Genomic DNA, 11,292 nt, shown 5'->3' with positions numbered 1-11,292 from the left:
TTAGTTCATCTGGCTCTGTTTTTAAGTACATTGAAGTGTAAATAGCTTTTAAATTGATAATAGATTTGTTGGATATTCATATGAACACATTCACAAAAACAGGATGGAAGCCAGGATGCAACCAGGAAAGATTTTAAATAGGGCTTGACCTGGATATCCTGAAATCCACGCAGAGGAACTAAAAACCTATCTGACTATTTTCTATGCAAGGCAGACAGACAGAATACGTGAAGTTAAAACATTTATAACAAAGTTCTTTGAAGTATAGAAGGCCATCATGGGATTGATGAACAAAATGGTATCCTATCTAGTTTTCTATTCGTAACCAAAAAATCACAGTGTGACAATTAAATATGTGTAAAATAAAGAAATGATTCAAGCAAAATGAAGAAATACCAATATTGAATTTGAAATAAATAACGCAAACACTAGAATGGTCTACCAGGCTGTAGAAGGATTTCTGTGATTACTATATGTGTATATTTGAGGTGACAGAGATTAGATGCTAGGAGATTATTTCCCCCAAATGAGGATTGTGTATAAATGAATGGCAATTTTTCCAGATAGTGAATGTACACAGACTAATTCTAACTTATCCACAGACTACAAGGTTGATCTGAGACAACCAAAGAACAGCATACAACACAGTATGGGGGACAACACTGACTCAAAGGAACTTATCTAACAACAGAAATGGGAACTTATCTAACACTAAGAGACCAACGTCCAAACCAATGCTTAGTAGAAATCACAAACTGACAGTTTGTCTTAACACAGGGGTGTCAAACCCTGGTTTGCAGGCCAAATCTGGCCCACAATATCCTTTTTTTGGCTCCCAAAGGAATCCTAAATATGAACTAACGCTCGCATTTATAGACCAGCGGCCTCTCTGCCTGTGTGGCCACACATTGGACTGTTTTATTGACGCAGTTTGGTCGCGACTTTGTCTAAGTTTTTAATTTTAATCTGTGTATTTGAGTTTGACACCCCTGTCTTAACGGTGGATAATTTACAAGGTCCGGTCACCAAAAGAAAGTGTAAATGTCAAAATAAAATAGGAGGCATGGCACATTACAATCCTAACAGGGGTCATTGGCAAAAAAAAAACAAAAACAAAAAAAAACAAACAAAAAAAAAAAACACCTTTTCTATCTCTGAGCTTTAATCTGTGTGATGCACTTCAACAATCAAAAGTAATGTAGCATGTTGACCGCCCAACACTTCTTTGTCTGCACAATTACAAGTTCAGCACTGTTGATCTTCCATACTCTGCATGGTCCATTGGTTTGGTAAGACCTTTAACATTGTCTAGTTAAACTTGAACCTTGTTGGGCTTGTTTTTACTCTTCCTTCAGTGGAAGAAAATCAGACCTTCCCTCTTTGTAATATTGTTTGGTCCTTGAAAATGCAAAACCCCAGGATTGCTATCAATTACCAAATATCGAATGTTGTTTTAATTGCATCTGTAATAGCGGTTTTGTGGACACAGTTTCCTGTATGACTATACCCAACCTACCCACATACCTTTCACTGTACCATGCACCCTACCATACAACCTAAAACAAAAAAAGAGCAATTAAAGCAGGTTTAAGCATTATTTGTAGCTGCGAGAAAAGTCTCTTTTTTTTCTGTCCTTTACACCAAGCTTTGTGTGACAGATTGCAAAAGGCCTGTCTGCTTTAGTCAAACTGGATAGTTTTTGTTATGTGTTTAAACCAGGGGTTGTCAAATCACAAGCCTGCCAGCAGGAGAATGTACAGGGGCAACCTGGATGCAAAATAGGCAGGTACCTTGTGCTTCATGTAAACCTTGCCATTTTAGGTTAGAGTGTGCCTTTAGGACAAGTCTACGCCTCACTGAATATGTAATTTACAAGTAACTGCACACTAATGACTATGTGGCAGAGAAGGTAACATACATATTTAATTTCTCAGTATTCACTGTGAAAGTGACTGTGATAAAAGTCAAACTGTGATAGAAGCGGGGGCCAAATGAAATGATATCAGTGTTTATTTTACTTGCTCCCACCTGGGAGATAAAACAAATTTACTATCGAGTTAACAGTCACATAGGAAAGTTTATAACAGAATGAGGGAAATGTTGGAGCGTAGACTTGGCTTACTGGTCTGTTTAATCAGCATTCTTTTAGAGACAAAGTACCCAGGGCTATAATTACAAAACTGTATTTCAAGCAAGGATTGAAATCTATAGAGCTAAATTTAATAAGCAGCGAAATATCTCATCTGAGCTTTGCTTAATGAGGGAAACCTCATGTTTGGCAGCACAATATTTTGCAAAGATCTGCTGCAAGTCCAACTGCCTGGTGTTAGGTCTGCTTGAAGCAAACATCAATATTATAATGCTGGCCATGTACCATCAGATTTTAATAAGGGGGTGGTGGCTCCAGAAATAAAAGGTAATGAATAGGATTAGAATTCTATATTAAATACTCTGCCACTGAAATCAGAAAGCCAAGCAACTAGTATTCTTACCAGGAAGACAGTAACTGCAACCCCCTTTTTTTAATTATAGACAACAAACTGTTGTGTGATCTGGAGTAAGAGAGCCAAGCATTATGGACTTTCTAATATCAATTCAATATAATAAAACAGAAAGTGGCAGTTCCATACAGACTGCTAATATACCATTTTTTAACAGAGGTATGTGATTAGTAAAATGATGAAATTAGAAAATGTTTAGGATACACACACACACACACACTTAATAGTATTACCCCACTTCATATAGTTTAGAAATTACCCTTAAGTAATAAAAGCAGTTTGTGCAAAAGACAAAACAATTTCACTTATTTCACTTACGTTAAAAGCTTCCATACCTGTACATAATATTATACATATGTTATTAATATAACTTTGGAAAGCTGCTGTTCTACATTAGCTGTCACTCTGGAAAAGGGTAGGGAAAGTTGAATTCCATTAATGCTGAAAACTAGATTCTTCAGCACGCTTTTGCATGATACGGACATTAATGTCCTCCCAAAAAGGTCCTAATATCTTTATTTGATATTAGATATCAGGGTCATGCACTGTTTGCAGATAACTTTATTGCAGAGATTTGATGGCTAAGAACATAAGAAAGTTAGCAGTTGTATGTCATCAGTAATAGAGGACCAGTATCCCTCTCCCCTTTAAAAAGAGTTGGCATTGCAAGTGTGTACCTCTTGTTGCCCTCCAGCAGTTTATTATAATAAGTCTGGAAATGAATGGTTCCAGTATATGTGCTGGTGGTCAAAGGAATAGAAACATTATCCACCGTAATCCAGTTTGGGAAAGTGAACAATACACCCCCCATAGAGAAAGTGGTAGATTATTTAATTTTTGTGTGTCTGAAAAGAAGCAGAATGGATCACACCACTTCCTAGAAGTGACTAAATTAGGGCATTAAATTGTAGGGCAGCTCTAGATGTCTGCATTGTATGGCCACATCCTGTTCCAAAACATTAGGATGACAGGTTACCTTTATGCCTGTCACACCTATTGATTTTTACAACCTATTGTTGTAATGCCATTGTAATCAGTTACAAAATGGAGGAATGCATAACTACAGCCCCTAAACAAGTCACTTCCAAACCTCCTTACAACCTTCACATTGTGGAAGAACCAAGCATGTGACTCTCTACCAACTCTCTACCCCTAGCAAAGAAAACATAAATAACAGTCCAGGTAGGTTCCTAATACACCATATACATACTGGTAAATGTTAATGTCTATTCTTTACTAGTGCATTTTGTTTCTTTCTCACAGCTGAAGAGCCAGAAAAGAGTCTGTAAATGTGCAATGGAAATTAAACATGATCCGATGCTAATCAACCAGCTAAAAGAAAATTAAAAAAGCTTTTCAATTCTGCATTCCTTTTCAAGGTCTACCTTGAAATGCCAATTTCCCAAGGCAGAATACTAAATCAACAGCTCTGCTAGGCCAACTATGCCTGGCTTTAAAAATCAATCAGGAAATTCAGTGGCTTGCATGGCATGAGTCAATACAATGTACAGGATATGGGTACAAACAACTATATTTAAAATGAATAGCGGTAACAGCAATTATGGTTCAGGATTTCCTCTTCATCCTAGGATGCACTGAGAGTCTAGGGAACACTGTGAATCAGTAGAAATGCATACCTTTGGGTGGGGGAATACAATAAAAAATAGAAATCAGCAGTTGACAATAAAATAACTACTGTAATCCCTTTTAACATTCCACTCTGCATTCCACAAAGATTACAGACTGACTACTTGGAATGGATGTACTCTCTATAATATCCTTTAAAAAAAATCTGGAGCGTGACAAGTCAAACAATTAAACATAAGCTTGTTCGGATACCCATTAAATGGAAATAATTGAATAAGTACTATCTGTAACTCTTTTATGCAACTCTAAAAACAATAATTACAGAGTTGATTAAGCAATGACTTATTTTGGATAGCACAGTACATCAACAAAATAAATTACCCGGAAAAGCTTATTTGGAGTGAAACATTCTTGCTTTACAGATATTCATAATTTTAAAGTTCTGGTGGGGTTAAGAAATATATGGAAGCCAGATAATTTCACAAGATTGCAATTAACATTTTGTGCCGAATGGCCACAAAGCATTTCCCAAAGTAATTTGTACAAACAGAAATTATGTAAGGGTTTCTTTACTATCTGGAAAAAAGCAGGGTCTTTAGTTGCAAAGAAGTGTGAAGGTCACAAAAAACCCAACAAACCCTGTTTGATATGAGCGGGTTAGAATAGGGAAGGCTTAGAATCTTTGTCAGGTTTTTAATGTTACCTGCATCCCATTGAAAGACATTTCCCCTCATGTCATGTCCCACTTGTCTACAGAAGATAAAGGATGGGGATATCACCCCCAACAAAGGCTTAAACAGTAATGAAAACACATTTCTTAAAAGAGAGGCAATGGTTTTAATGTTTGCCATTGGGTTGATTACTTCCTATTCAAAAATAATTGTCACTGAGACAGGAAATGAGACGTTAATCTCTCCATTAGGGATACAGACAGTATTGCTGGAGTTAGAAACTGAATGTAATATTTGATTTAATTAGCCAATTTGTTTGTGGCTAGCGATATTCTAGCAAAAGTAATGTTAGGGAGCATTAGGAGCTCTTTTGGGTTTAACTGCTGTGACTGTGAGGGTCCCCATTGACAAGATAAACAAGAATGCTCTCTGCATTCCCAGTGAAGAGATCTTCAGTCTTCATTACCCTGTCACGAAGAAAAGAATGGAAGAAAAAAATATTCCAAATTGGGATAATAATTCCAGATTGGCATTTTAAAATGCTAGGAAGTAAATGTGCTGAGGGCAAAACCTGCCCTTAAAGAAAGTGAAATCTACGAAGTCTTGGAGAATTAACTGGCTTTATGTCTGTTGCTAGGAGATTGGCAATTTACCTGAAGAACAAATCTCCAAAAAACAGAATAAGGCAACCGCTGTTATTATACTGCTGCCTGGACTGAATATATTTGACGACATGTACGAAAACTGTTCTACAGATAACTGCGGAAGATAACGCATTGTACATAAAAAAGCAATCAATCAGACATTTGCTTTTACTTTTCCAGCCATGTCTGAAAATAAAATTGGCAGTTACAATCTGATTTATATGAGCGATATCACCCTCATCCCAGCTATTTCCAGAATAGGCTATATGTAAAATGGGAGAACTGCCGCACCTGAATAACAAACATAAAAAAGGTTTTTCTTTTTTTATTAACAGGAAGAAATCAACTTAAAAACCACATTTACAATAAGCATAATAATTGCTATAATAATCACTATAACAAACTGCACTGTCCCAGTTTACTAAAGATTAGTTTTCCACTTTTTTTTTTTAAGCCACATTTTCCAATATATTCAGATGTAATACCTTACATTAATATTTAACTAGACTGTATATACAATTCTAAACAGAAGGCTTTGCAATTTACCTTGGTATTTTCCTAAAACAAACTCAGTAAAACAATCTAATTTATTTTCCCCAAATCAGGCACCCATGTTTGGTAGCACTTCCTCGTAATTTATAACACTGACATGCGACTGTCTTCTACTTTAACAAAATTAAACACATGGCCAAAACAGATATAAATTTTCACAAATATATATTTAAATGTACCTTCCTGCACAGTTAAAGTTGAAAGGCTGGATGAAGAGAACATTTTCCAGCTAGAACTATGCATTAAAATACTCATCATACAAAATAGACCAATTCTAGTCTACCTTGTTGTGGTTCTGATGGTATAGCATACATTGAAGTCCCTCTAGGTCATGTACTGCAAACCAACCTCTGCAAGCCTTCCTTCTCAAAAAATCTTTCCAATAAATAATGTCACCTGCAATGTACAGATGATGGTGGATGCCTACCATTGGGTGGGCAAGTTTATTTTTCCAACCAGGTATGCACTTTGCTTTGGCCACACAGTTGGTTACAAAAGTGGAAAAAAAGACATCTCTCACCAGACACCTAAAATAAGGATCATCTATCATAATCTACGGGACTAGGTATCCATTTTTACCTTATTCCCATTCACTGAGATATAGCAATGTCCTCCACTTTGAGATCTAGGCATGTCATCGCCATCTTCTATTCTAATGCAGGGTTGCTGATCCTGCATTGTGTAAGATAACAGTGGAACACCTAGTTCATTAAAAGTAAGTGACTTCATAAAATTGGTCATAGAGTGCTGTGAAAAATTGTGGAAAGTTGGAAAGTCAGTAAAGCTACTCATTGTTCTGCCCTTAGACAAAATGAGCATTCAACTGTGCAGTGCAGAGACAAGGCGAACTTCAATGGTCACTGCTTCATTACTTCAACTATAGGAAGGCAATATCAAAGTTTAAAATATTTGGGCCAAAAGGAGCATCTCTACCTAAAGTAAATAGTTGTTTTACCCTTGTGTCCCAAACCAATATGACTTCTTCTGTCTCGTAACAGTAAATGAAGCTATACAACAATATATTGGAGAAATATCTTTTACAAACAGGTGATATGCAATCTATAAACTGGGCCTTGGGATTTCCATTGGTATATAAAAATTTGTGTATAGGCTCATACTTTGACAGTGAATATTATTATAAGCAGCATGTCCCATTTACTTTACCAACATTCTTTATACACACTTTATATTACAAGGATGTGTTTAAATATCAAATTTCACCATGTCCATGTTTTTCCATTATGGTTATATTGTTATTGTTCATCCAGATTTGCTGCCATTTACTTATTTATACAAGCAAACTGGAAAAATAAGAGCACAGTTATTTGAACAAATATACATGTTATGACTTTACTTGACATTATTTCCTCAACTCTTGACCCAACCCCCTTGCATTTGTCACAGGCTCAGGTCCCAAAGGGAATTACAAATGTTATAGCAAAAAGTAAGATTTTTTTTGTTGTCCTACAGCTTTTCTTTATACCATGAAGGCTGAATATTTTTATTTTTTTCAACTGTGCCTTTATTATTTTTCTGAAACTTTAAAAAGTGATTTGATTTATGCGACAATAAAATACACTTCTATTGACTCAAGTGTATGACTTACTTTCTTTCAGTCTCAGGTGTAGACACTTCACTGTTAAACTCAAATGAATCCTAAAAGGGCAAGAAAATGGGCATTTATTAATTATATCACACGGAAACATTTATAGGGTAACAAACCTTAATCATAAGAGAAACAACAAAGATAAAATAATCAGTTATTGTACGTACATCAGTTTGGGAACGCAGCTGTAATGAGGTGGAGCCAGCATCGGGTTTCTCCTAAAACAGAACATATGCGAGTCAGTCATGAGACATCAAGAAACGTGGCAGATTACACTGAGCAAAAACATCTTTATAGAGATAAATTAGCAAATACTGTACATAAATGCAGAAAAAATATTTGTAATGATGTTGAAAGACTGTAGTTCTCCAGGTTAAATTTCATATTTTGTATCAAAAAGGATCATTGGGATTACGCTGCATGGCAGAGCTCATCAGTCACCTGACATTTGTAAAAAAAATAGTCATTATATGTTCTTAGAGGTTCACAGCCTTTCTGATAAACTCAAGCACGGCCTAAAACTATTTTTGTACAGGTGGAAAGATTACAGCGACAACAAATACCAGCTGTTGACAATTGGAATACCAGAGGTAAGTTGGCCTCTAATACAACAAACTTGATGCCGACATCCTACCCACCATCATTGGCTTTAAAAATAACTGTATTTACTCTAAGCCTAATGAACCTGAGCTTGGCCATTATTATGAAATACCATAAATTATAATAAATTTATTTCTAGTGACATGCCCTAATTGAATCTAATTTTGTGGTAAACAATCTACTCCTCACCACAACCACAGGGTATAGTTTGAAGATAGATGACCCGCAGATTGTTTAGAACAAAGGCGTCCAAAATCCAGTCCTTGTGGGCCAGAATATGCAGACATTTTTAATATTTCACTCACAGATAGCAGTAAATTGTGTGGGGTATGGTTTACAGAGTCAGAAAAAAAGCCATGTATGAATAGACTTGGCCTGTTTGTGGCCCTGAACTAGAACTCGACATAGCTCTTGGAATCATTTGCTATAATTACTTAAGCTGATGTTTTAGTTACAAAGACTAAAGTTCAGCGTTATTGATTTATTCAATTCATTGTTTTGCGAGAATATTTTCTTAGGAAGTCATTGCAAGAATTAGGTTTGCCTTGGAAACTAGAACTATAGGTATGGCTTATATGACATCAAATACTGGGACATTAACAATCACAGTAAGTTTTGCAACCTTGAAACTTAAAAAAAGGAATGGGATTTTTACCATTCAACATTTGGTTTTATAAAGTGGTTTATGCCAAGCATGTAAGGTCATTATTTTTACTTATCTAACAGGAAATATTCCCTGCAATGCTCCATATTTTCTATTTTCTGACATACAGAACAATTAACCAGTATTACTAATGCTTAAAATGTTTCCCTTGACACAAGTAAGCAATGGACAAAAACACCAGAAGCAAAATCTATGTTAACTACTACAACTTTCTTACTTTATACTGTTTTCTACGAAAAAGTATTATTAGAAGCAGTACAAACACAGCTTGATAAACATTACTATGGCAGATTACGTGTGCACAAACAAAATTCATTCATTCAGTCACTTAACACAAATCACATTAAATAAACTTTCAATTCACAAAAGTACACTACGGTACACAAAAAATGTTAATTATCTAAAGAACTTTGGCAGCATTTGGAAACAGAAAATGAAAATAAAATAACAGTTTGTTGAAATCAGCAATACCACAAACATACCAAACAAAATCTAACATGTAGGTCATCTAATAACAATATTTACAACCACCTGTAGATCTTGATTAATGGGTAATACAAAACAAGAGACATGGCAAACCATACACAAATATGACTCACAATAAAAATGTTAAAAAAGCCCATGACCGTGGTGGACATTTTCTTTTTCAGTTTTCATTATCCTTAAAGAATAACTTCTGCTTTATTGTTACAGCTTGTCTCTAAAGACAGTTTGTTATTGTGTGAGGATCATATTCACAAACGTCCATAGCAGGGCACAAGTAGTAATCTCTCCTGGCCTACAGCTTTTCAGTAATGTCAGTTTTTTACACCTTATGGTTCCGAAAAATTCAAAAAGCATCTGCATCTTCTAAGTCTCAAGTAATTTTCTACCTCCAGGTATAGGCACCAAGTACAACATAACAGCTAAAACAAAATCATCATCTTCCAAATTATGAGCAAGAGCCACTTCAGATTACAGATGGTACATGACAGAAAAGGCAACGAAAGAATAATGGGAAGGATTCTGAAAAGGTTCCTATAAGAATCCCCTAAATGCCAGCAGGAAACTAATAATGTTACTTACCATTATTTATCCTTTCTTTCCATTTGTATTTAAAGATGATCTCTGGTTCTACTTAGTTTGTACAGCACACAGCTTTGGGGTTCTGGAAACACATGGCTAGCCCTTCCATGTGTGAGCTGTACAGGGTTTTTTTTCGTAACCCAAGCTTATCCAGATGCATCCTGCCTTACAAAATCCTGACCCTCTCTGAACTCTTCTACTACCTTCCTCAGTAGTACTCATAAAATGAATGTGACATGCTTTACAGGATGGGAACCAACAGCTATAGGACATTAATCAACATGGAATTCACAAACAGGAGCTAACTGAAAACATCTGAAGCCATAATAGCACTTACATACCATAGACAGGCTTAGCAATGTAGTTCTTTTGTTGCATATCTTTCATACCCATCATACGTGCATCATCATATGGCAACTGCAATATAATTGCAGTATTAAAAGGCAGGAAATATAAACAACAGCCCGCTGCTATGAAAGTCAAAGAGTTATACAAGAATTAAAAAACAAACTGAATGAGAGCAAGTGGATGCCAATATCTTGCATGAAATTGTACAAAAGTGCGAGTACCAATTAAGTGTAAAATTGTGTGACCTCTTTCAACATAGTCCATGGGGACCCTATGAACAAAAGGTTATCATGTTCATATGCTTATATGTTTTGCAGTACATGGTTTCAGTTCCATTCTCAATCTTTAAGATAATTTAGGTCCCCCAGCTTATCTAGTTTTTATTTCATTTATTATGTTTTTATTAACCCTTGTTTATAAAGTGTGAACATATAATGCAGCCCTGTACAATAAATAAGGGCTGAAGATGCCAAACCCATATAATAGACAAATACAAACAATGACACAGGAAAGGGAGAGAACCTAGCCCAACAAAGATAATCTAAGAACAGGGGGCGAGTGGTATTCAAGAAAAGGGGGATATATAGAGGTGGTAAGAGGCAAATTAGGATCAGGTTATCAGGAATACTTCAAATACTAACCTAGCAGTTAGAATTTCGGATTAAAAGAAACCAGCCATCGAAAGTCTATTGTTAGTTCCACAAGAACTATGGATTACCTATGTTATTTTATATTATTACAATGGATGCTGGACTAAATGTTTTGTTCCTTTATACCAAACAGCTGAAATGCATATAAAAGATTTTTTCAGACGCATATATAATGATATATTCTATTCTTACTAAAATAAGATATCCAATAAATGCAGTAAGAAGAACATAAACAAGCAAATGCACATTAACTCATGTTTTATTTGACAAATGGCAGTATTTCTCTTTGATGTAATAACAGTATGGGTGTGAATCCTTTTTGCCCCTGGCCAAGAGAACACCCTCGCCTTCGGTGCTTTTAAAATGCTTTGCTGTCTCTTTTTCTGCGTCTCAGAATAATTCAC

The 11,292-nt window shown here is 35.6% G+C and overlaps 1 protein-coding gene across 1 annotated transcript in view; it reads right to left on the bottom strand.

The window, feature by feature from the left end:
- Positions 1 to 10,006, bottom strand: part of SASH1 (SAM and SH3 domain containing 1) — a 79,857-nt gene extending 69,851 nt beyond the window's left edge. The window contains exons 1-3 of the mRNA XM_072410231.1: positions 9,891 to 10,006; positions 7,729 to 7,779; positions 7,562 to 7,611 (exon numbers count right to left, since the gene is read on the bottom strand). Of these exons, the coding sequence (XP_072266332.1) occupies positions 7,562 to 7,611; positions 7,729 to 7,779; positions 9,891 to 9,893 (104 nt within the window). The 5' untranslated portion in view covers positions 9,894 to 10,006. The remainder of the gene's footprint in view (positions 1 to 7,561; positions 7,612 to 7,728; positions 7,780 to 9,890) is intronic.
- Positions 10,007 to 11,292: the final 1,286 nt, after the last annotated feature.

This window comes from Pyxicephalus adspersus, chromosome 4 (assembly GCF_032062135.1).
Source record: "Pyxicephalus adspersus chromosome 4, UCB_Pads_2.0, whole genome shotgun sequence".
NCBI lineage: Eukaryota > Metazoa > Chordata > Amphibia > Anura > Pyxicephalidae > Pyxicephalus > Pyxicephalus adspersus.
This window is presented reverse-complemented; position numbering and strand designations above follow the sequence as displayed.